Raw genomic sequence first — 24,012 nt, 5'->3', positions numbered from 1 at the left:
CTAAACCTCCAAGCCTTTGTGGGGGACAGGAAATGCAGCAGCTCCAGGGACTTCAGTGCAAGAGTTCATAGACTTCTTCCCTTGGGATGCTGCTCCAACAGCAACCTTATGTTTCTCTGGTCCAGATTTCATCTCTCTGAGGGAGATTCTGATTGGCTAGCTGTGGTCAGGGGCTTCAGTTGGGGTGGGGTGGCAGGCTCATGTATTACCACCTGAGGCCACTAGGAGGAGTTATGGGTCAATTTACCAGAATCCAAATCATTGGCTAGTTTTCAGAATGATCACTTTACTTGAATTTGTTTCTCTTAATTATATATATTTAAATGTCTGATTTTTGTTTTGTCTCCACAACAGCATTTTGGGGGAATGTTGACTTTTTTCTGAGTCAGCTTCCAGCTATTGAGCTGGAGGCAGAAAGGTAGCAAGGAGGGGATATTGAGTATGTATGTCTGGCCTTGATGCCATGTAAATTCTCCAGCTCCCAACCTTGACAAAATGCTTAGAATGTGTTTTCTCTCTCTTTATTGATTAAGGTATTACATATGTGTCCTTATCCCCCCTTTCTCCGCCCCCTCCCCGCCCCCCCCGGCCAATGCCCTCACCCCCCTGATGTCTATGTCCATTCCTTAGGCTTATATGCATGCATACAAGTCCTTTGGTTGATCTCTCCCCCTTACTCCCACCTTCCCATACCTTCCTTCTGAGGTGTGATGTCTCTGGATCTGTTTTTGTTCATCAGTTTATGTTGTTCATTATATTCCACAAATGAGTGAGATCATGTGATGTTTACCTTTCTCTGACTGGCTTATTTCGCTTAGCATAATGCTCTCCAGTTCTATCCATGCTGTTGCAAATGGTAAGAATTCTTTTTTTTCCCCCCGAAGCGTAGTATTCTATTGTGTAGATGTACCACATCAGAATGTTGAGGAGGTATTGAAACAACTAGATTAAGTTTCTCCCACCCTATCAAAAAGTAAGTCAGGAATGAAGTTAGGATTAAAGGAAATTTTCTTTATTGAATGGTTGAGTTTTGGACCAAGATTTTTACCCTTAACCTAGTCTAATGCCCTTTTCCTGTCCCAAAAATCTTAGTGTAGGAGCTAGAGAGTCTCACCTCTTCTTTTGTTTTGACACTCTTTGTACCCATGCCACCTGAGGGGGAGACCAAATCTTAGGGAGGTGGCAAAACCTCAGCCAAAGTGTCTAAGATCAGCCTGGCAGCTCAGTTGATTGGAGCATTGTCCTAAGTACTGAAAGTTTGTGGGTTCAATTCCTGGTCAGAGCACATACCTAGCTTGTGGCTGGACGTCACTGTTGTTTTTTTCTCTTTCTCCCCTTTCCTCTCTAAAAATCAATAAACATATTCTCAGGTGACACTTAAAAAAAAAAAAGACAAAGATCATTAGCATGTGATAGTTTCACCCTGGCCTGCTAAGAAAAAGTTATTCCTTTTTTTTCCTGAGAATTTTTGTAAAAGTTTATTTAAGCCAAAGCCAAACTGATGACATATGCAGGGACACAAGATTTCAAATGTTCCTAAAAATTATGTTTTAAAAGAAAAAAAAAATAGAGGGCAGGGTAGGAGGGGAAGAGATCTAGAAATAGGATAAGGATGGACAAGAAAAGTCAAGAGTTCTGTGGAGCTCTTAATGAGTCAGAGGCCAGAGATGGTCAGGCTGTTTGGGAGCGGGATGCAGTTATTAGAATGGTTGTTGTATTGGCGTTAGGTGAGAGATTGTGAGCAAGGGGAAAGATGTGGAAGGCGTTTTTCTGTGTATTAAGAATGTATGCCTGCTCACCTCCCTTAACTCTGGCATTTCCTCAGAGATTGAGAAAATATTCAAAATACTTTTATTTTTTGGATCACTGGCTCATTTCTCTGAATGTGACTGTCATTCAGACCGTAAGGCTGCCCTCGTTTTTCATAGGATCACACCTTTCTTTCCTGAACCTGGGCTCCCACCAAAGCTTGACTATCATGAGGAGTTGAGGAGCTGGGCTAGGCCTTTCTTTGATTAGATAGATTTAACCTGGGGCAACTTCCTGGGGGGTAGCAAAGGCAGGTTGGGATCCTTGATGTAATCTTGGACCCATTTGTTGTTGGGATTGGTGCAGATCTCTCGTTTCTTTTTGGTGACGAGGCTGTGGAGACAAAGTTAGACTGTCATGGGCCATAGAGTAGAGTGGGGGTCCAGTCCACAATCCCCCACTTCTGGCTTACACAGGGCTAACCTAGGCCTACCCCATCTTGGCCCCATCAGAGGGCCTCCCTCTCTAGCCTGTAGACCACATTAACCCTACTTGTAGCCCCTTCCCCACCCAGCCTAGACCCTCAGGCTTGGGTTTCATTATGAGCACGATTTATTGGGTCACACAGCTATAAGTAGCAAAATCAAGAATTTAACCCAGGCCTGTCCTGTGAGATTCAAAGCCCCTAACCACTACTCTCCTCCTTCTAGTATGGAGATGGAGAGTTACTGGATTTATGCATTCATTCCAGTCCTTGGTTCCCCTTCCTTTTCCACAGAAATATCTGTAGGGAAGTACTTACATGATTGCTGGCAGGTTACAGTTGAAGGCCTTTCTGTATCCCACCACCAGTTTCCTTGGTAATACTTTCTCTTCATACTTCAGGCAGCAGCTGGGTGAAATGTTCACCGACATAGGACTTCCTGAGGGAATCACATTGAAAGCTGAGCCGAGGAGGCAGAGAGGGAGCCCATGACCTCCATCTCCCGTCCACTGCACTTCACTCCTTTGATGGCAAAGCCATCTGTTAGCAGGGACTGAGCACAGCTGGGGGCAAGGCTTGGAACATCTTGAGCACACCATTTGGCTGACTTATGTTTTAGGTGAGCCATTTTCTCTTTCTCTTAGCCTGAACCCATCGCACAGGCCTGCTTGACCTCCCAGAGGGCATTGTTATCCCACCATATGCACCTCTGCACACAGTGACATTAATGTCCTTGGCTCTTAAAACAAAGTTTAGATCAGGGCATCTTGAGAGCGTGTGGGCAGATTATGTGGTGTGCACGACCCTTGCTCCTCCAAATATTTATACAGGCAGAGTTGGGCTCGACTGCAAGCCAAGGGCAGCCTAGGGAGAAAAGGGTTGGGGCAGCAGAAGGCAGGTATGTGGAAGGACTGAGTGGTCCCTTCCCTGTCACCAGGTCCTCATATATGATGGTAGAAGCAGGGGCAAAGCAAGGCGAAACAAATCTTGTTCTCCATAGTTCCCAAGCATTCTGTAGCTCCAAAACCTCTTAACCCCTTTCCCCTTTCCCACAGACTTTATTTAGATCTAGGCTGGGGGTGGGGTGGGTTGGGGGGGTGGGGTGGAGATGGGAGTCATGAAACCCCAAATGGCACACTTGGGTGAGCATCCCATTGGGACCCCTTTTGGTTGCCATGATAGTCCCAGCAGTCTGTGCCAGGAAGGGGTGTCTAGGTTCAGACTCCTCATTTCTGAGCTTAGCCCTAAACATCGCTCAGCCTGCCTACCCAACACTTTGCTCTCCCAGAGAGCAGGCTGTTCTCATCCCCTTGCCTTGCCTGCCTCTTCAGCACATACATTTATTGTTGTCTCTTCTGTTACTTCCTTGGCTCCTCTTCCTAAAGGCTCATCCCTTGGGACTTCTGACATAACCTTGACCCATCTTCCCAAAACTGCCCAACCCCAGAAGGATCTGGACCACAGCCCAGCTACTTACGAAGGGAAGAGTTTCAAGATAGCGGCTAAGCATGCGGGAGGGGGAGAGGCCCCAAGGATGATGACAGAGATCTGACAGAGTTCTTGGTGTCACCTCATTGCCAGCTGTCCCGGTCCCCTTGCTCATCGCTGCCCTACAGGGGCAGGTGGACTCACTTGCCTGGCTGCGGGAAGCAGAAGCAGAAGCAGTGCTGAGGCTGAGGAGAAGAAAGAGGGCAGCCACGAAGACCTTCATCTTCTCAGTGGGGCAGTTCAGCCTCAGGAGACGGCTGAGTGCAGATGTCCTACTTGCTGCTGGTCGTTCCCTCTCTGACCACTTAGCGCTCTGAACTCTGATCACTTTGTGCTCTGAACTCTGATCACTTCAGAGCAGGTGGAGGCGGAGAAACAGGTCTCCCCCAGTGTTTGCTGAAAGGGAGGGTGGTGGGGCGGGGCCTGGTGCAAAGTTGAATTTAGTGATTTGAATTCAGATTAAGGAAATAACAGAGAAAGGGAATATGTGGCAAACGTGTGCTGTGTATCAGCCACCTTGCATATCCTAGTTTACTTAATCCTCACAGTTGTTCATTTTTGTTGTTTTGTTTTTCCTTGCATTTCATTTTGTATAGTTTCTATTGCTATGCTTTAAATTCATGTATCTTTTCTTCTTCTGCAGTGTCTAATCTGCCATTAATCCTGTCCAGTGTCTTTTGCATTTAGACACTGTAGTTTTTAATCTCTGGCTTTTGGGAACACTGGGTGGTTCTTTTCCTGGCTTCAAGCAATTCTTCATACACATGTACTGACTAGTGCTTTGTGGAATACTCAAGAGATCTCTCTGCATATCCCCAGAGTTCTTATCAGTGCACCTCTTTGCTTTCTAGTATTCTGCTTTGTAAAGTCTAGTCACCTTGGTTTTCCCCAACTCTTAGTTCCATCATGACCTGGAAACTCAGAGCCATAAGCTAGGGCAATCATAGGTCTCACTTCATTTACTTCCTATGTCTTGGGGTCCCTGTTCTCCATTGTGTGAGGTGAAATTCCTTGAAAACTGTTCTTACATATTATTTTGTCTGTTTTTTAAAAAATATATTTTATTGATTTTTTTACAGAGAGGAAGGGAGAGAGATAGAGAGTTAGAAACATCGATCAGCTGCCTCCTGCACATCTCCCACTGGGGATGTGCCCGCAACCCAGGTACATGCCCTTGACCGGAATCGAACCTGGGACCTTTCAGTCCACAGGCCGACGCTCTATCCACTGAGCCAAACCGGTTTCGGCTATTTTGTCTGTTTTTTAAATTGTTTTACACAGGAGGTTAAATTGGTCCCAGTTACTCCAACTTGGCCAAAAGCCAGGAATATTCTTTTCCCCCTCCAATAATATTCTTTAAATCTGTTTTGTTTTGATCCAAGATCCACTCAAAGATCAGCCATCACATGTCATGTCTTTGTCTTTTTAGTCTAAAAAATTTTCCTAACCTTTTAAAAAATCTTTTATGACACTGGAATTTTTTAAAAATATATTTTATTGATTTTTTACAGAGAGGAAGGGAGAGAGATAGTCAGAAACATTGATCAGCCGCCTCAGTGCCCGCAACCCAGGTACATGCCCTTGACCGAAATCGAACCTGGGACCTTTCAGTCCGCAGGCCAACGCTCTATCCACTGAGCCAAACTGGTTTTGGCGACACTGGAACTTTTTTGTGTCTAAGACAGTTGTCTTATAAGTTGTCCCACAGTCTGGATTTGTCTGTGCTCATGATTAGATTCAAGGTAAACTATTTTGGAAAGAATACTACATAGGCGATATGTCCTTCCTGCCTTATCACTTCAAGTGGCCCATAATGCTAAGTTTGATCACTTGGTGAAGGTGGTATCTTCCAGGTCTCTCCATTGTTAAGTTTTATCTTTCCTTGGTAATTAATAAATAATCTGTGGGATGAACCTTTGGGATCAGTGAAAATTATACTCTTAAGTTTTTACCCAACTGTACATCAATGATAATCCGTGTCTGAATCGATTACTACATTGGTGGTTAAAAGTGACACTTTTTTTCTAATTCTGTTATTCCTTCTACATTTATTAGCTTGCATTATTCTATAAATAATAGCTCCCTCTTTTCTTTTGAGTATCATTATGAACTCATGGGCTCTTCTTTAAGTTACTTATGTTACACCTTATTATCATCTTTCTTTTGAATGCTCAAGTTGCCCAGATTTGGCCAATGCAATCTGTTATTATTTAACCACACAATGTTTTCTATGTCCAGAATAATTTCTAATATATTTACCACTCACAATTAGGAATTATGCAAGGGACTTTATAAGTTCGGGACTTATCCAAGTCTTCTTGGAAGTCTTCCTCTTCCTGTTTACTCTCAGCCCCAAAGTGAGACTTTGGGTTGGGAGAAGGAGATACTTCTGCATTAAACTACAGATCGGTGTCACCCATTTCTACTTCCTATCACCTCTGTTCTAGGCATCACACACCCACTTCCATTTTTACCCTTCTGTCGGGCACTTCTGTTCTCCTACTTTTTACAATATTCAAGAGAAGCCAAGGGTCAACTGATCTCCATGAAACTGTTCAGAGGATATGCCCCAACCACTCTTTTTGCCCAGCCCTGTGGTAGCCTTGGCCTATCTCTTCTATCTACTCACGTAACTCCTTTGCCACTAATTTCTCTACGTTTCCCTTGATAGGATCTCACCTAGCCATTTGTCTCACTGAGTGGGTCTTCCAGACTGGGCATTTCTTTAGTAACCCAAAATTGGCCCTTGAGGACTAATGGAATAATCCTAAATATAGTTACTACTATATTCCACACTATGGAATGTTCTCAGCAAATAACAACTTTTTAAAACAATACCTTGTCTCCTTTTGTTGTGTTGACAATCATGTTTCAGTTGGGGTTTATTTTTCTCCTCTCTAAATGGCACTCGGGTATTTGCTGATTCCCAATTTATTTGACTGGGATGGATGGCTGTGGACGGACAAAGAGCTGTCCCGTGAGACTTTCAGTATCAAAAGTGGCCTCTTCTTTTTTGACAGATGAAGAACTACTTGTAGAAGGGCCGTTCATGAAAGTACTGCCAGGCGGGAGGACACCAGCACCGAGCTGACTATTGAGCCGGAGAGGCATCCTCAGACAGAAACCGAGACAGGTCACCAGCCTTCACGGGCAGCTGGGCTTTAAAGAGAAAAGTGATGCTATGCGTGCATCAAATTACATACGGCCCTGTTTCTTGGAGGGGAATCTAGGAGATATAGAATCAACCTTATTACCATTCAATAAACTCCCCTTTTCAAATGATCACGATGTAAGCATGCCCGAGTCCCTTGAAAAACATAGAGGGAACCTTTCTCTTAAACTGAGTTTACCATTCAAGTTACAAAAATAAATTGAGGAAACTGTTTTCCCGAGCAGGCCTCTGATAAAGCTTCTGAGTGAGCGGCAAGAAGTAAAGTTTCAAGGCAGAGCGGGATACATATCCATGGAAAAAGGAAAGGCTGGAAGCCCAGAATGAACAGGGAGGGGAGGAGCCCACTGACGGAGGACAGCTGCGTGAAAGCGCCTGGCCTGGTGCACCCTTCTGTGCGCGCACGTGGCAACGCCGCGCACGTGGCAACGCCGCGCACGTGGCAACGCCGCGCACGTGGCAACGCCGCGCACGTGGCAACGCCGCGCACGTGGCAACGCCGCGCACGTGGCAACGCCGCGCACGTGGCAACGCCGCGCACGTGGCAACGCCGCGCACGTGGCAACGCCGCGCACGTGGCAACGCCGCGCACGTGGCAACGCCGCGCACGTGGCAACGCCGCGCACCGCGGCCCCTCAGCAGCCAACCAACAGGCCCTACTGGCGGCACCGAAGGAGCAGCTGAGTCGCGTCCACCCCGCCTATTAGCGGCGGTAGCCCCCCAGCTCCTCCCACACCTCATACCTAGGGGCCACCCGGCTGGTACCAAAGTGGGTACAATGAACAGGAGTGGGAGGTGGAGCAGGCATCTGAGGGCCATGAGGAAGATGAGGTGGAGGAGGACCCGGACACCGGCGATCCTCCCGAGGCGGTGGGAGACCGGACAAGGCCAGTTACTGCAGGGAAAGCAGCTCTGGAGCCAGGGGCACCCGTCGGCCCAGTGGCTGCAGGCTCCTTCCCCGCCTCCTCTGACCTCCCCACCCCACTTCCCCCCACAGAGGGGACATACTAGGGCACACCAAGTGACGAAACAACACTGGGTTTGCCGGAGGGAAGAGGCGCATTGTTCAAAGTGGAGCGTGCACTGCTGCCGGTGGTAGGCCACGCGTGGCTCGCTCTCCCCCCCCCGCAGCCCTCATTTCCTCGTCACAGTCCGTGCCAGTGCAGTGTCTCCGTGGGGCAGGATCAGGCTTTGGCACAGGTAGGCATTGCGTTCGTTTTTCTCCCCTTGTGTTGGTTTGGGTTTTGGGAATGAAAAAGCTTGTTTTGCAGACCTCTGTGCATTTCTAATATGGTTTCTTTTATATTTTTATTATTTATCTGTTCCTTAAAAGGGACTTGAGGATTTTGAGAGGTTGCCCCCCCCCACCCCCCCACAGGAGCTCCTCTTTGCACTCAGTTTGGGTTATGTCAATGTAAGAAACGTTCAAACCTACAGAGATTTTTTGTGAGTTTGAGCCAAACTGACAATTGTTGGGAGGCAAAGATCTCAATGTACTGAGAAAATTATCCAGAGCAGCGGTTCTCAACTTGGGGGTCGAACGACCCTTTCACAGGCGTCGCCTAAGAAAACACACATATAATTACATATTGTTTTTGTGATTAATCACTATGCTTTAATTATGTTCAATTTGTAACAATAAATTGGGGGTCACCACAACATGAGGGACTGTATTAAAGGGTCACGGCATTAGGAGGGTTGAGAACCACTGATCCAGAGAATGGCAGGTTTGCACCTTAATTTATATATTGCGATCAAAAGAGAAGACTCAAGTGGGTTACTCGAAATCCATTGGTGACAGGTTAGGGAGTTGGGAGAAGGCAAAGCAAGGAAACACCTCTGGGTTAGGATGGAAAGTAAAACGATAGCCCTGACTGGTGTTGCTCAGTTGGTTGGAGGTTCATCCCATGCACCAGAAGGGGGGTGAGTTTGATTCTGGTCAGAGCACATGCCTAGGTTTTGGGTTTGATCCCCAGTCAGGGTGCATGCGGAGGCAACCCATCCATCTCATATTGATGTTTCTCTCTCGTTCTCTCTCTCTCCCCCTTCTTCTTAAAAAAAAAAAAAAAAAAAAGTAAAATGATAGAAACATTTCTTTTACATAGGTCTGTACAGGACAGTTAACAGTCAGTAATTAATTCAGTAACAACGGGGGATTTGTGGTCTCCTCTCTGATGCAGTATCTATGCTTTTGTTGCCTCACATGAGGCCAGCATTTGTACAGCACTCTGGTTTACAAAATGCTTACAGATGCATCACTACACCGACCCTCTGGTTCTCCATTATTTTAAAATGGAGAGACTTGAACTCAGGATGATTAAGGGATTTACTTAAGATTCATGACAATAACTGGAAGCTAGAGGTCAAACCCAAACGTAATGATGTTAAGCCCCATGTCATTTTATGCTGCCCCTTTGTTTAAAAATTGTCACAGGAAGAATCTTGTTTATATTTACTATTATGTGGCTTTAAAATATGTGAGCTTGATAAAATCTTTCATCAGTTGAAACAAAGGATGATTTATCATCATCATCACTCTCAAACTGCCAAAAACAAAACAGAACAAAAACCCCCAAAACAAAACAAAAACCTGCCTACTCAGAACTCCCCTCAGTTCCCAGAAAACAGTTAAAACATTCTTTAGTGTATTGTAGAAACTTTATTCCATATTAACATGCTGTCCAATTTTACTTTACCAGACCCCAGAATTATGGTTCATTATGTGCTCAATTCAACCACCATTCCTTTTTCACGGACCATTTTAATTCCTCTGAATAAGTGAGTGAGGTGTAGAATTCCCGTGCTTTTCATTTTATTATTGTATATCTTCATAAGCCTCTCTGATTGACTCCTTGATCTGGCTACTTAAAATTTTTTTTTTTTTTTATTGATTTCAGAGAGAGGAAGGGAGAGGGAGAGAGGGATAGAAACATCAATGAGGAGAATCACTGATTGGCTGCCTCTTGCATGTCCCCTACCGAGGATGAAACCCATAACCCAGCATGTGTCCTGATCTCCTGGCTCATGGGTCAGTGTGCAACCACTGAGCCACACTGGCTAGGTGATCTGGCTACTTTTTTACTACTTTGCTGCCTATTCTTCCTGCAGGTAAAGTTTGTGTGTAGGAAGCTATTTGCAGTTACTTTGATTCTTAAATGAATATTCGTAGAAAAATACATTTAAAATTTAATTTCCTATAAGCCTTTTGCTTTACCCATATTGTCATGTTTATAAAGCTAACAAATTTATTCCTAATTTTTGCATGACTATTAATAGTCTATGCATGACTTATATATTCATATCTATGTTTAATTGTGGCCTTTCTGAGTCTTCCCCACTAGGGTGCAGTGTTATTATCTTAAACAAATTGAGATTGCTGGGGCAATTATTTATGGCCCCTACCAGATCACCATCCCAGCAGCAGGGGTTGCTTATTGGTCAAAGGGGACTTGAGCTGTGGGCCTGTGCACTTCAAGGGTGATTCCTCTCCACTGTGACTGGGTACTTGGAGCTCTAACTTGAGAGTCGCAATGACAACAGGAGGCCTGAAGTTCACTTCTTTTAAAAAGGGTTGGTGTCTTCTAATGTTCAAATTAGACCCTCAAATGATTCTTTTTTAAAAAAATATATTTTTTTTGATTTCAGAAAGGAAGAGAGAGATAGAAACATCACTGATGAGAGGGAATCATTGATTGGCTGCCTCCTGCATGCCCCACACTGGGGATTGAGCTCGCAACCCAGGCATGTGCCCTTGACCAGAATCGAACCTGGGACGCTTCAGTCAGCAGGCCAACACTCTGTCCACTTAGCCAAACCGGCTAGGACTTGAATGATTCTTCTGTGTGACTTGTGTGGACAGAAGCCAGAACCTTCATGGAGAATGTAGCAAACATTTCTAATGGCTAGGCTAGATTTTTTCATTTCTTGAGTTGTTCAGGATATTTATTACCTTCCCCCCTCCATTAGTCCTTCAGATGTTTCTATAATTCTTCTCTCTGATCTGTGTGGATAAAATTTTGCCTTTCCTACTTGGGGTTATGACTGACTTCCTTCTGCAATTTCTTTCTGCATAATTTTTAAAAATTTTTATTAGATTGGGGTGACATTGGTCAACATGAACATTTAGGTTTCATGTGTGGGTTTCTATGTTACACGATCTGTATATTCTTTCTGCATACTTGAACTCTGAATTTTCATAGTCTTCCTGACACCTGGTTGGGTTCTGTGTTTCTGCCAAACCCTCGTTCAGTTAATGGGCATGTCCTGAGGCCATGAGATGATACCTGGACTCGGTTGGTGGTGGAAGAGCCGAAGCAGATGGATTTGAGAGGAATTTTGGCAGAGCTAATAGGATTTGTAGATGGATTGGAAGGGAGGTGGGGGAGGGGTGGGGAGATGAGGGAGAGAGGTCTTAAGGATGACTTGCTGTCTGCAGCTTGAGCAGCTTAGAGAATGGCGATTCTATTTCCTGAGGAGGGCGGCTCAGAGAAGGAGCACAGTCACAGTAGCTATCGTTCCTCATTCACAGGACACCCAATATCTGCTCAGCTTCTCTCAACCCCCCTCCCCCCCTCCCCCCCAAAGCTAAGGGCAGCGGCAGTGAGCTGCCAGGGTACTCCGATGATTTCTGTGTCCTGCGAGGTCTAGCAGTGGCTCCCCCCCAACTGGGAAGAAGTGCTCTTCAAGACCTACCTGTCTGCTTATTCTGATTTTGGTTTTCCCATTCCAATATTGCTTTTGCTAATTTAGATTTTAGTGAATGTTTCTGGTTTCATCTCCCAGTATTCTATGACATTTACCTATTTCCTCTTAGAATTTCTTCTGTTAAATCATTTTTTTTTAAAAATATATTTTATTGTTCTTTCACAGAGAGGAAGGGAGAGAGATAGAGAGTTAGAAACATCGATGAGAGAGAAACATCGATCAGGTGCCTCTTGCACCCCCCCCACTGGGGATGTGCCCGCAACCCAGGTACATGCCCTTGACCGGAATCGAACCCGGGACCTTTCAGTCCGCAGGCCGACGCTCTATCCACTGAGCCAAACCGGTTTCGGCTGTTAAATCATTTTTAACGAGCTATAGCCTATAGCAATAACTCAAACAATGTCAGTGAATATTATTGTTCAAATACCATACTGTTCACATCTCCTAGCAAGTTGAAGTTGCGAATTTAAGGACTTTGTTTCCAAAACTTATTTCTTGAAACATCACTTACATGATTTGTGTAAAATGCGCTATAAACACAAACTCACTCACATTTGTTTAGCAGCAGACGGGGCCCTGAACTCACACTTGTCCCATGGCAAGGGCCTCAAGCTGATGGACCGTGACCACTTCTCTCCTACATGCTCCTGTTCTGCTTCCCCAAAGGACCAATCTTCACTTTGAACTTCACGTGTCAAATGTGTCCGGCTCTTGCTCTTGATGTCAGTGGATTACTTTAAATCAGTATCATCTCTGTGTTGATTGTTAAGCTTCAGTTCCTTCAGGAGAATTATAACACTTTTTCTCAGTTTCTCAACTGAATTTTCTTGGAATTTGGAAAAACATATAATTTTCTAAGAAAGGCTAGGAAGGAATTCCCACATGGAAATATTAGTGGATGCCCAGGTTGGGCACTGTTCCCTCACAGGTTTCAGAGGGATGCTGGGGGTTGGGGGTTGCTGTGCCCAGAAGAGCAGAGCCTGGCTTATGAAGCAGGCATGCTAGACTTGTCCTTGTTTCTGTTCGTGAAAGCTGTGTGACTCCAGACAGGACACTCAGCCTTTCTGAACCTGTGTTCTTAAGATGTCAAATAGTATTGATAGGGCTGGTACTGTGCATACTGACTTATATACCCATGCTTGTTTTGTGCAATAAAGGCCTTATTACCCCCATGTCACAGACAAAGAAGCTGAGGCTCGGGAAGCCTAACTGAAGCATGGCAGGCCACAGCTGGGGGTCCCTGGGAGCTGAAGTGTCCGTTCCTGCCCACCACTACATTACGCATGCTGCCTGAATGGGTGGCACAGAGCAGGCTTTTGATGTATATTTGTTGGTGTATATAGAACCTATATCTTTCTGACTGTAAAGCCAGTTATTTCTCCATTTTGTTTTTCTGTTCTTTGGAGAGAAAGAAGATTCCACTTACTAAGTCTCTAGGCCTGGTATGTGGCTTGCTTCCTGATTCATCTCTATTCCTCACAGCAACCCTCCGGGAAAGGATTGGTGGCCCCATCTGCAGATGAGAGGTCATACAGTGATAATGGAGCTATGGGAAAGCATTCAGGAGCTCTGTAGGTGGTTGCAGTCAGAATTCCTGGTAAATAGCTCTCATTCCTGGACCAGCAGGGATGTCCAATGAGAGGCCCAGGACCCAGCATTTTCCCTTCTCTGAATTTGGTTGAAATTCAACTCAGGAGAGTTGAGATTCAGGAAATCGCCCCCCCCCCCCCCCCCCCCCCCCCGGGACTCCTGATTGTGTCACTTTCTCCTCAGGCGCCAGCCCCTGCAGAGAGGCAGCCTTGCTTGTTTAGGGTGGAAAGGCCTCTCTCAGAGTTGCCTGCTGCTCCCTCGTCTTGTGTCCCACAGGTATTTATTCCTACCTGCCAGGAGCAGCTCTGAGCCATATTCACAACTGGACACATCTTACAGGGAAAGGAGAGAGGACGACACAGGGGTCTGAGACTCATATGCCCCCTCAGGCCAGGCGGACAGCAGCTGGGTGTGGCCTGGCAGTGGGGGCTTCTGGGACCTGGGGCTTGTACCCCTGTCTAAAGGGACAGCACTCACCACCTTAGTTTCAGTCAAAGGTTATCTTGTGTGGAAACTCAGGCACAGGTCTGCTTGGTCTTCCATATTTGCAAAATAAATAGACAGTATAGATTTTTTAATGTCTCCAATTTTTAAAGGTTGGCAACCAATTCAAATATTGTAAAACACCGTCTAAGCCAGGAAGCCAGCTTGATCCTTTGCAGTTTCTCTCTCCCAGCCCAGGCTTACATGTGGCTCCTGTGTAGCCCCCGGAGGTGGCTGAGCAGATAGCCTGGCTGGCTCTGGACCAGCTTCTCTCTGCTGGGTACCCAAGGGCCAGGAGGCTCTGTGCAGAGGCCGGTTTTCCTCTCCCCAGAGGAGGGAGAAATGAGTCCTGCCCAGGAGTGGGGAGAGGCCCCCAGTAAAGGTGCTGTTTTCAGGTGCTGACCCAGGCAACCATTTCTGGACCACCCACACCTCTGCCTCTTGCCATTGTGTTCTCTTTGTTCAGAGAACGAAAGAGTGAGGAGAGCCAGGCTGACCCTCATCCTTCTGGGTTGAAGGCCCCTGAGCTCTCTGATTCCTTGAAGTCTAGGCTCTGAGCCTCCTTTACACTGTAAGAGGTTGCTGGTCAGGAAGTCACAAGACAGAAAAATCCATGATTGCATGACAGTTGTGTTTCTTGAGAATTGTGACTGCTGACATATCTAAAATGTTAGAACCGAGTCTGTTTATTCAAAGAAGAGTGGAAGGCGGAGAATGACTCTTGGTTCTGCATTTGGCTTGCACCTTAAGGGGGGTTGTGGGGGATAGTGGGCTTTGCGGTGGAAACTGCCCTCCGCTCCTGCCCCTGCTTGGGGAACCTGGTTAAGCCTCCTAGGTGAGCCCGTCCTCAGGTGTGGACCATGGGTTCAGAGGCCTGGGCCACTGTCTCAGTCTCAGCAGCTCCAGGGCCCATCAGGATAGGGAGGTGGACTCAGGCCTGATGGGGGCTAAGAGTATGGAGAAGGATCCAGAGGGGACCCTGGGATGGATGGGCCTCACCAGTCAGGATTGGACTGGAACGCCTCACCTAGACTGAGCTGAAGGCCCCTGCCCCCCACCCAGCATGGGGAGTTTGGTCAGATCCTTAGCAACCAAGGAGGGTGCACAGGGCTCTCTGCTCGGTCAGGACTGCTTTGGGGTCTGGGGCTGCGGGATGAGTTCCTTCTGCGTCAAGCTGGGGGAGCCAGAGGCAGGGCAATGAGGCTGTGCCCTGTGGTTTGGCCAGGACAGGTTGCAGGTGTTTTCATCTCTTTCTTTCCCTGGAGGTGACTAAGGGGCAGCACCACTGGCACAGCTCCTGGGGCATCATTCACAGCGCATCCCCTGGAACACAATTCCATAGAATACAGTTGTGTCTTGTCACCTTCAAGTTTGGGCTGCAGGGTCCCTGCACAGTGACACAATGGTTTAGTGACTGGCTCCTTGTTTGCCTGGGGAGAAGGGGGTTCCTGGAATGTGCTAACACGGAAAGGATTTGGTCATCCTACTGGGAGGTTGGGCAGATGTGTCTGTCTGCCACCTCTACTCCCACCAAGTTCAGATTAAGCAATTGTGGGATTTCCGCCCAATATTTTTCATTATGGTGAAAGGCACATAATATAAAATTTATCATTATCATTTTTAAGCATACAGTTCAGTGGTATTAAGTACATTATTATATTGTGCAATCATCTTCGTCATCCATCCACAGAACTTTTTTCATCTTGCAAACTGAAACTCTACCTATTAAACATAACTCCCCACTTCTCCCAGCCATTAGAAATCACCATTCTACTTTCTGTCTCTATGAAATTGACTGTTCCAGGTACATCATATAAAAATGGAATGATACATTAATTGTCTTTTAGTGACTTGACTTATTTCACTCAGCATAATGTCCTCAAGGCTCATCCATTTTGCAGAATATGTCATAATTACTTTTAAAGACTGAATAATACTGCATTGTAAACCTGTTTTGCTTATCCAGTCATCTGTTGATGGACACTTGGGATGCTTCCACATTTTAGTTAGCTATTGTGAATACTGCTGTACAAATATTTATTTGAGACCATGTTTTCAGTTCTTTTGGGTATATACTGAGAAGTGGGATTGCTGGATCATATGGTAAATCTATTTTTAATTTTTTAAGGAACTGTCATACTGTTTTTATAGCAGCTGCACCATTTTACAGCATACAAGAGTTCCAGTTTTTCCACATCCTTGCCAACCCTTGTTATTTTCTGTTTTTGTTTTGTTTTGGTAGTAATACTATACTAATGGGTGTGAAGTGGTATCTCATTGTGGTTTTGATTTAAGCATCTGTGTTTTTATCAGTTTTATATAATGGGGTTCCAGGCAAGTTTGTTTGCAAAGAAAATGTTCTTCCAATAAAAGAAAAATTTAAGCCTCTGTTTTAATGGAAACAACAGTTATTTGAGCTAGACAGAGGCACTGCTTTTAGTCCTGTCACTTATGAGGTATAGTGACATTTGAGTAATATAATTAAGCTCTTAAAGTTACACATGGTTACTGAAAGGACTATGTAATATAAATGATCTAAGTGAGTGAAATCTTCCTTTTGTGTCCATATTGAGACCTTCCTCAGGGCTGATGTCCATTCATTCAGTGGATGTTTATTGAGCTTTTACTGTATGCTAGGCACTTTCTAGGCCCAGGGCATACAGAGACAGACAAGAAGGCAAGATCCCTGCTCTTCAGGTGCTCAAATTTTAGTGGGGAAGACAGACAAACAGTAGAAGATGGAGTTAAAAGCTAGGAAGACAATAAACAGGGGTGATGTGATAGAGAATGCCTGAGGGTTGGGTGGAAGTTGCTTAATAAGCTGGTCAGGAGAGCCCATTGGGAGAGGGTATCATTTTATCTAGATCAGTGGTTCTCAATCTTCCTAATGCCGCGACCCTTTAGTACAGTTCCTCATGTTGTGGTGACCCTCAACCATAAAATTATTTTCGTTGCTACTTCATAACTGTAATTTTGCTATTATGAATCGTAATGTAAATATCTGATATGCAGGATGCATTTTCATTGTTACAAATTGAACATAATTAAAGCATAGTAATTAATCACAAAAACAGTATGTACTTATATATGTGTTTTCCGATGGTCTTAGGCGACCCCTGTGAAAGAGTCGTTCTACCTCCAAAGGGGTCGCGACCCACAGGGTGAGAACCGCTGATCTAGAACCTGCTGGTTGAGAAGAAACCAGATTCAGACAGATCAGGAGGAAGTGTGTCTGGGTAGAGGGACTAGCAAGGGCAAAGACCTGGAGGTGGGAATGGGCTTGATGCATTTGAGGAACAGACAGAAGAGTGGGTGCCTGGAGAGAAGGGAGTCAGGGTCAGAGTGATTAGAGATGAGGCCCATTGTCCAGGTTTTTTGAGTCTGGTGACAACGGTTTGCATCCCATTTCACCATCTCATTTACATGGGCACTGCAGGTAGCGACAAAGCGAGCCAGTGTGGCTATATTCCAGTGGGGCCCTGGGTAGCTATATCCTGGACAGTAGATGGGTGGATTTAACATGAACTCTTGTCAGTTGCTTTAAGGAAAAACAAAGAAGAAAAGTCCATGGGTTCCTTTCATTTTAGGCTTTGCTCTCCCTCTCTGGGTGAACAGAGAGAGGCTGAGTTGCCTTTCTCCCAACAAATTAAGAGCATGAAGGGAGAGAAATTGACACCTAGATGGATGCCTCTGATGGCTGTCTTTCTCCTCCCTGCAGACTGGGCTACTGTGTGTGTATAGGAGGGGCAGGGTGGCGCACAGAGGCCTTTGTACCCTTGGCTAGCAGAACATCAGGTATGGGGATGCAGGAGACACACATGGACAGGAGGATGGAAGAAGCTGACTCATATCATTGTGTGGGTCTCTCTGAGCCCCCAAACCATAGTTACTGATGGCACTGATCATGTGTCTTCCAAGCTTTGGTCTTCTGTAGGCAGCAGGCACCCTCCTTCTGAGTTTCTGTCTTGCTCTACTTCCCCAATTCAAAGGAGAGGGCTGGAGTGGGGGAGGGGGACTTGGGGAAGATTAAGGCTCAGTTTTTGTTATTGTTTTTGCAAATTGGCACATACAACAATGATGCTGGTTCACAACAGATTGCACAGTTTCCTGAATTTTACTCTTTTCCTTACCAATCCCAGGGTACTTTGGTTAAGTGCCAAAGATCAGTTAGTTTGTTGATAGCTCTTTCCAGCCCATCCTTCCTCAGATGTTCGTGCTGCCAGAGGGAAGTGGGTCTCTCCAGCCTGATTTGCCCTAGCTGTACCCATGCTGACTTGCAGTGGACACTTCCTTTTTAAAAAATATACATTTTTATTGATTTCAGAGAGGAAAGGAGAGAGAGAGAGATAGAAACATCAATGATAAGAGAGAATCATTGATTAGCTGCCTCCAGCACATCCCCCACTGGGGATTGAGCCTGTAACCCGGGCATGTGCCCTTAACCAGAATCACACCCGGGACCCTTCAGTCCATAGGCTGAAGCTCTATCCGCTGAGCCAAACCAGCTAGGGCTGGACACTTCCTTTTTAAAGTGCCAACAAAGGGTTTCTTACCAAGAATTGCATAGGTAGAGAATATGACTACTCTAAGATTATAGAATCTGTCTTCTTTCCCCTCTTTTTTTGGGAAGCTGGTTGCTGTGTGCATGTCTTCAATATTCTACAACACAAAGCTAAAAATACACTGTTTAAGATTCAGCTATCCACTAGAAGGAAAGCAAGAATATAGTGTAAATAACATTTGGGAGAGAGATGGCTCAGAGGGAGAAGGGAAAGGGGAATATTGTAGAGGGGCATGTGGGGTGGAGGGCACAGGGATGTCTGTCATGTTGTTACTCTTTATTCTCAATCCATATTTGATGTCTACTGAGTATTGAGTAAAAATAAGTATAAGACTATAAAAATCAGGTTATAGAAAAGAACATTTAGTATGATCCCCTTTTTTCTTTTAACTGTATCCTATATAATAAAAGGCTAATATGCAAATTGACGGAACAGCGGAACAACCGGTCACTATGACTCGCACTGACCACCAGGTGGCAGATGCTCAACACAGGAGCTGCCCCCTGGTGGTCAGTGCGCTCCCACAGGGGGAACACCACTCAGCCACAAGCCAGGCTCAGGGATGGAGAGCGCAGCGGTGGTGGCAGGAGCCTCTCTCGCCTCTGTGGCAGTGCTAAGGACCCCTCAGGGATGTCTGACTGCTGGCTTAGGCCCGCTCCCTGAGGGGTCCCGGACTGCGAGAGGGCGCAGGCCAGGCTGAGTAACCACCCCCCTCCCTCCGTGCATGAATGTCATGCACCGGGTCTCTAGTGTATAGTAGAATCTTAAACAGTGTATTTTTAGCTTTGCATTTTTGAAATATATACATACACACACACACACACACACACACACACACTCTCTCTCTCTCTCTCTCTCTCTTTCTCTGTCTCTCTCTCTCTCTAGAGGCCTGGTCTGTGGGATCAGGCCGAAACTTGCTCTTTGACATCCCCTGAGGGGTACCAGATTGTGAGAGGGTGCAGACCAGGCTGAGGGATCCCACTGGTGCATGATTGGTGCCGGGGAGGGACGCGGGAGGTTGGCCAGCTGGAGAGGGGCCACAGGAGGGCTCCAGGGTATGTCCAGCCTGTCTCACTCAGTCCTGATTGGCCAGATTCCAGCAGCAAGCTACACTATCGGCTCCCTGGTGGTCAGTGCACATTATAGCAACTGGTCAACCAGTTGACTGTCTTAGCATATTAGGCATTTATTATTAAGGATATATAATCATTATTATGTGTATTCTTCCACAGCTTTTTTTTTCTTTTAACAATATGCTTATGGGATTCACCTGTGTTACTTTGTGTAGCTGTAGTATGCTTGCTTTCACTCCTGCTGATATTTCAGTGTATAACTACACCACAATTTATTTTTAATTCACCCCCTTTTATGCTTGCTATGAGCATTCTTTTTTTTTTTTTAGAATAACAAAAAATATTTTACTAAAACAAGATTTGCAGAAGTTTCCAGACAAGCCATACAAATGGTCACAAGCTTTTCTTGAAGGGAGAATTCTACATCTGACAGCAAAGTCACAATGTTATTTGTGAGGGCCATAGTGTTTGCTTAATGTTCCCATTTTGGTTCAATCAAGCAAGCTTGTCCACCTACAGCGTCTAAATGAAGTTAGACTTGGCTTGAGAGCATATTCTAAAGAACTGGTTAGCTGCATTTAACCAATGCAATTAGATCACCATATAAAGGGGGAAAGGAGCCCATAAAATTAAAACTAAACTACTTACCCCCTCAAAAAACATAAACAAAAACACCCACAACCCGGCAGCTAACCCTGACAACTACCTTCATTCACAGTGCTTTATACTTAAACCATGATGGGGAGAAATGAATAAAAGCAGAGAGGGGTCACTGCTTTTAAACATTTCACAAGAGTCCAGATGGTACTTCTAGCCTCTGCTCATGCTTTATAACAGTGAATCAGGACAAGAAATAGATTTGCTAAAGTGCATTTAATCACCAAAGGACTGAAGATGTCTGGGCTTTTATTCTGTAATGTTTCTAAGACTCTGTCCATTAAATGCAAACAAAAAAGGAAGAAGTCTTGGCAGAACAGGAGAAGTGATGAACACTTGATGATGAGATCGATTTAAATATTATTCATGGCATATACTCTGGTCCAGCCGTGGGCAAACTACGGCCCGCGAGCCAGATAGGGCCCGTTTGAAATGAATAAAACTAAAAAAAAAAAAGACCGTACCCTTTTATGTAATGATGTTTACTTTGAATTTATATTAGTTCACACAAACACTCCATCCATGCTTTTGTTCCGGCCCTCCAGTCCAGTTTAAGAACCCATTGTGGCCCTCGAGTCAAAAAGTTTGCCCACCCCTGGTCTAGTCCATGCTTTAGCTGTTTCTATGGCTTGGGCTTTGTTGGTCTTCCATTGCTCTGCTACATTTGCTAATGGGTTATCTGGATTGGAAGCACTTAACAAAGCCTGGATCAATAGCAGAACTGTGCGAATCTGCAGTGCTGGGGACCACTTATCTTTCAAAATATCTAAACATATTCTTCCCAACTTGTCTACATTAGGATGATAAATTTTGGTCATGAAACGTACTTTAGGTGCTGCCATTGGGTATTCTTCTGGAAGGAATAGTTCAAGTTTAAAAGTCCCTCCCTCAAAGGGGGAATCCTGGGGACCAGCAATGACCACATGAATATAATGGGCGTTGCTCTCATCTGGTTCTGCTTTAATGCCGGGAACTGGTTCTGCCAGCAAACGCTGGGTTTCCTTGATAATCCTGCAGGGCAGCCCGGCCATCTTGTCAGATCCCAAGTTCGCCCTCCGGTCTAGTCTCTGGCCCCGCTCGCCTCACTATGAGCATTCTTATGCATGGTTCCTGGTGTACATGTGAACGGTATCAGTAGGATGTATGGAGGAGAAGGTAAGCTATGCTCACCTTTATTCTGAAGTCTTCCAAAGCAATGGGACCAATTCACACTCCCAGTAGCAGACATGTGTGCCAGTTCCACACCCTCTCTAATATTAATACTTCTCAAATTTAGTATTTAATTAGATATGGAGGGAGCAATCCAGGACAGTAGGAGGGAGGTAAGCGTAGTTTGATGAATTTTGACCATTACCACAGTGAAAATTTAGGATATTTCCATCACTCCAAAAAAAGGTACCCTTGTTCCCCCTTTTCAGTCAGCACCCTCCCTCATCCCAGTTTTTTGCACCCATTGATTAGATTTCTTTCCCTAAAGTTTCACCTTTTCTATAATATTATGTGAATAGAATAACTCCGGGTTCCTGATAAACTCCTGGACTCAGGTATCACTGGGGTTGGCACACACCAGCCAACCTCATTTAGTTTGGAAGCTATGGAGAAGGCAGAAGGATTAAGAAGGACCTAGTCCTCATTCTTAAGAAAGCTGAGTTTATGAAAGTGCATACGTATGCGTGCTAGAATAATTTGCTTTGGTGTTCATTTAATGGTGGATTTCCCTCGTGCATGTGAGTTTGCACTTGTTTTTAATACTTTGCTTCTTTTGCAGTGCATGGGCATCATTTCACATGCATAAAGCCTGGTGTTGTTAGACCAACACTTATTCTTTCCCTTTCCTCCCCTTAGATGCCCCTAATCATCCTATCTCTTTCCTTCCAACCAATGAAAAGGATTTATCAGGGAAATGAAAAAACAAAAGAATAACCAGAAGTCCAATATTTACTGAAGAAAGCAAAAATAATCTTTATTATTCTGACAGTTTTAACAGAGCAAAGGGCTTATACAAACTCAATAAGCATCTGTTGATAGATTTGGTCCAATGCCTACTCAGAGACAGGAGCACAATCATTCACCATCACCCGGATCCTGAGGCAACCACTGTATCCTTGACTGGGAAAAGATTTGGGGATAAGAGGGTGTTATAATGATTTCTCAGCGAAATCATTTTAAAAAAGCATCAAAGGAATACAACGATTTACAATATTTACGTACTTTACTAAATTAAAGAGAGCTTTCAGAATGTGGTTAGTGGAGGGGAAGGACGCAGAGGGCAGGGAACTTCTGGGGCTGCAGGGACATTCCCCTAGTCAGCATCCCTGCTGCCCATTGGAGAACTGACCTACTGGACTGCTTGGGGAGTCTCCTTCAGGTTGTTGATGTATTTCTGAACCCAGGCATCGCTGGGATTGGCACAGATATGCCGGCCCCTTTTGGTGAGAAAGCTGTAGAAAAGGCAGAAGTATTATATAGAGGATGAGTAAGGACATGCTTGACCACCTGTGGACCCTTTATCCTCATCCTTGTGGGCAGCTCAGGGCTAGTCCATCCTGTCAAGGAATCATCCCCCAACCCTCAGGGACTTTTGGTCTTTCTCTGAGTGATTTATGGAAATAACCTAAGGCCGCCTCTTTTCTGCTGTCTCTTTCTTTCCTCTTTCCCCTCTGCTTTTGAGCACACCTTCCTGGCTCCCTGAAGGCCCCATTTCACATCAGTAAACAGCCCCAGGGGCCTCTCTCTTTGTCCTGCATGCACAAAAGGCCCCCAGAGGGCGGGGCTTTCCCAGGATGGCTCCTCATCCATCAGCTGGTGCACTTGTGAACCCCTCCCCACTCAGACTCCTGTGTTCTGTGTCACCCCAGGGATGGGCAAGGGGACTGACACTTACACAACACCATATTGGGGGCACTGGTTGCTGGTCTCAAAGTAGGCAACCACAAATTTGCGGGGGATCTGCCGGGTCACGTAGGCCATGCAGCAGGTGGATGAGATGTCAGCGCTTTCTGTGGGGAAACAAGGACAACAAGGAGTTGCTCAGGAGCGCTGGCAAGCCTGAGAGGGTCAGGAAGAAATGGAGAGGGACAGCTCAGCGATGAGGCTTGGGGGAAAAGGAAACTGGATATAACTTTGCTTTTTTGTTCGTTTCTCATTCATTTCCTTAGTCTTGTCTTTGGTTTGTCTCTTCATTTTGGTCTCTAATTACTCTATAGGGAACCAAATTCTACTCTCGTTTCCTAAATCTCTTTGGGGGAAATTTCTTTTCTAATCCATTAAATCATAAGATAGCCGAGTGAATGTAGGGACAATTCTTACAACTCTTGGGAATAGCTAAGGTGATTCTAAAACTTACCAGCACCCATAGGATCTAAATAGACCTAGATTCTACCTCATGCTAATAACCCAATAAATGAAACTTTAATGATCGCACCCAAAAAGTAATATAAAATCCTGCCACCCAGATCAATAGACTCCATTTTGAACCCTCTTGAAGAAAACAACAGTGTTATCTTGGAACCCCATTCAAAGTTCTCTAATTTCACATGGGGGTTCTCAGGCCAGAAGATTTGGAAGATGTGGGCTGACTTCTGGGCAGAGAGTGGGGAGCAACTGTTGTTTCAGAAAAGTGGACAACAAACTCACCTTCCTCGTAGGAGTAGAGGACCCTGGTGCAGAGGATGACAAGGACGGTAGCTCCAAGGAACTTCATGATGCGGGGCAGGCAGAGGAGTGTGGGCAGAACTGAGACGGAGCTTTGGCAATCACTGCTGCTGGCCGCCTTCTAGGATTTGCACTACCTTCCCTCCTTTTATAGGCGGCCCTGGGCAGTGGGAGCATAGGAATTGGAGGTGCCTAAGCAAGAAATTTTACGTATTTTGGTGTCACGTGGGTTGTACAACCGGGGTTGCCTGAGGTTACTCCAGAAGTTGAGGGTACACACAAGAATGGCTCAATTGCTAATGTGATTGGGATGCTTATGAGGAAGTTGTTTCTCCAGATGGGTGACCAGGAATTGGCACCGCCCAGGGATCATGCTTAGCTGTTTCCTTTCCACATGAC

General features: G+C 45.4%; 3 protein-coding genes across 4 annotated transcripts; all 3 read right to left on the bottom strand.

The window, feature by feature from the left end:
* Positions 1-990: 990 nt before the first annotated feature.
* CCL16 (C-C motif chemokine ligand 16) lies at positions 991-4,021 on the bottom strand. Its single transcript, XM_070393347.1, has 3 exons — positions 3,866-4,021; positions 2,552-2,672; positions 991-2,142 (listed from the first exon to the last, which is right to left on the bottom strand). Exons 1-3 carry the CDS (start codon positions 3,942-3,944, stop codon positions 2,016-2,018), a joined length of 327 nt encoding a protein of 108 aa, XP_070249448.1. The 5' UTR covers positions 3,945-4,021; the 3' UTR covers positions 991-2,015.
* Positions 4,022-20,312: 16,291 nt separating this feature from the next.
* On the bottom strand, positions 20,313-21,003 carry LOC138994257 (ubiquitin-conjugating enzyme E2 N-like). The gene is made up of 2 exons (XM_070394040.1): positions 20,558-21,003; positions 20,313-20,335 (listed from the first exon to the last, which is right to left on the bottom strand). Exons 1-2 carry the CDS (start codon positions 20,988-20,990, stop codon positions 20,313-20,315), a joined length of 456 nt encoding a protein of 151 aa, XP_070250141.1. The 5' UTR covers positions 20,991-21,003.
* An 893-nt stretch (positions 21,004-21,896) lies between these two features.
* LOC138994023 (C-C motif chemokine 3-like) lies at positions 21,897-23,779 on the bottom strand. Of its 2 annotated transcripts, XM_070393613.1 has the most exons (4): positions 23,596-23,779; positions 22,844-22,958; positions 22,298-22,400; positions 21,897-22,068 (listed from the first exon to the last, which is right to left on the bottom strand). In XM_070393613.1, exons 1-3 carry the CDS (start codon positions 23,660-23,662, stop codon positions 22,298-22,300), a joined length of 285 nt encoding a protein of 94 aa, XP_070249714.1. In that variant the 5' UTR covers positions 23,663-23,779; the 3' UTR covers positions 21,897-22,068. The 2 variants fall into 2 exon arrangements, with proteins under 2 accessions (XP_070249714.1, XP_070249715.1); XM_070393614.1 differs by having other exon boundaries at positions 21,897-22,400.
* Positions 23,780-24,012: the final 233 nt, after the last annotated feature.

Source organism: Myotis yumanensis, unplaced genomic scaffold (genome assembly GCF_028538775.1).
Source record: "Myotis yumanensis isolate MYYU_CA2020_CCGP unplaced genomic scaffold, mMyoYum1.0.hap1 SCAF_16, whole genome shotgun sequence".
In the NCBI taxonomy this organism is placed as follows: domain Eukaryota; kingdom Metazoa; phylum Chordata; class Mammalia; order Chiroptera; family Vespertilionidae; genus Myotis; species Myotis yumanensis.
This window is presented reverse-complemented; position numbering and strand designations above follow the sequence as displayed.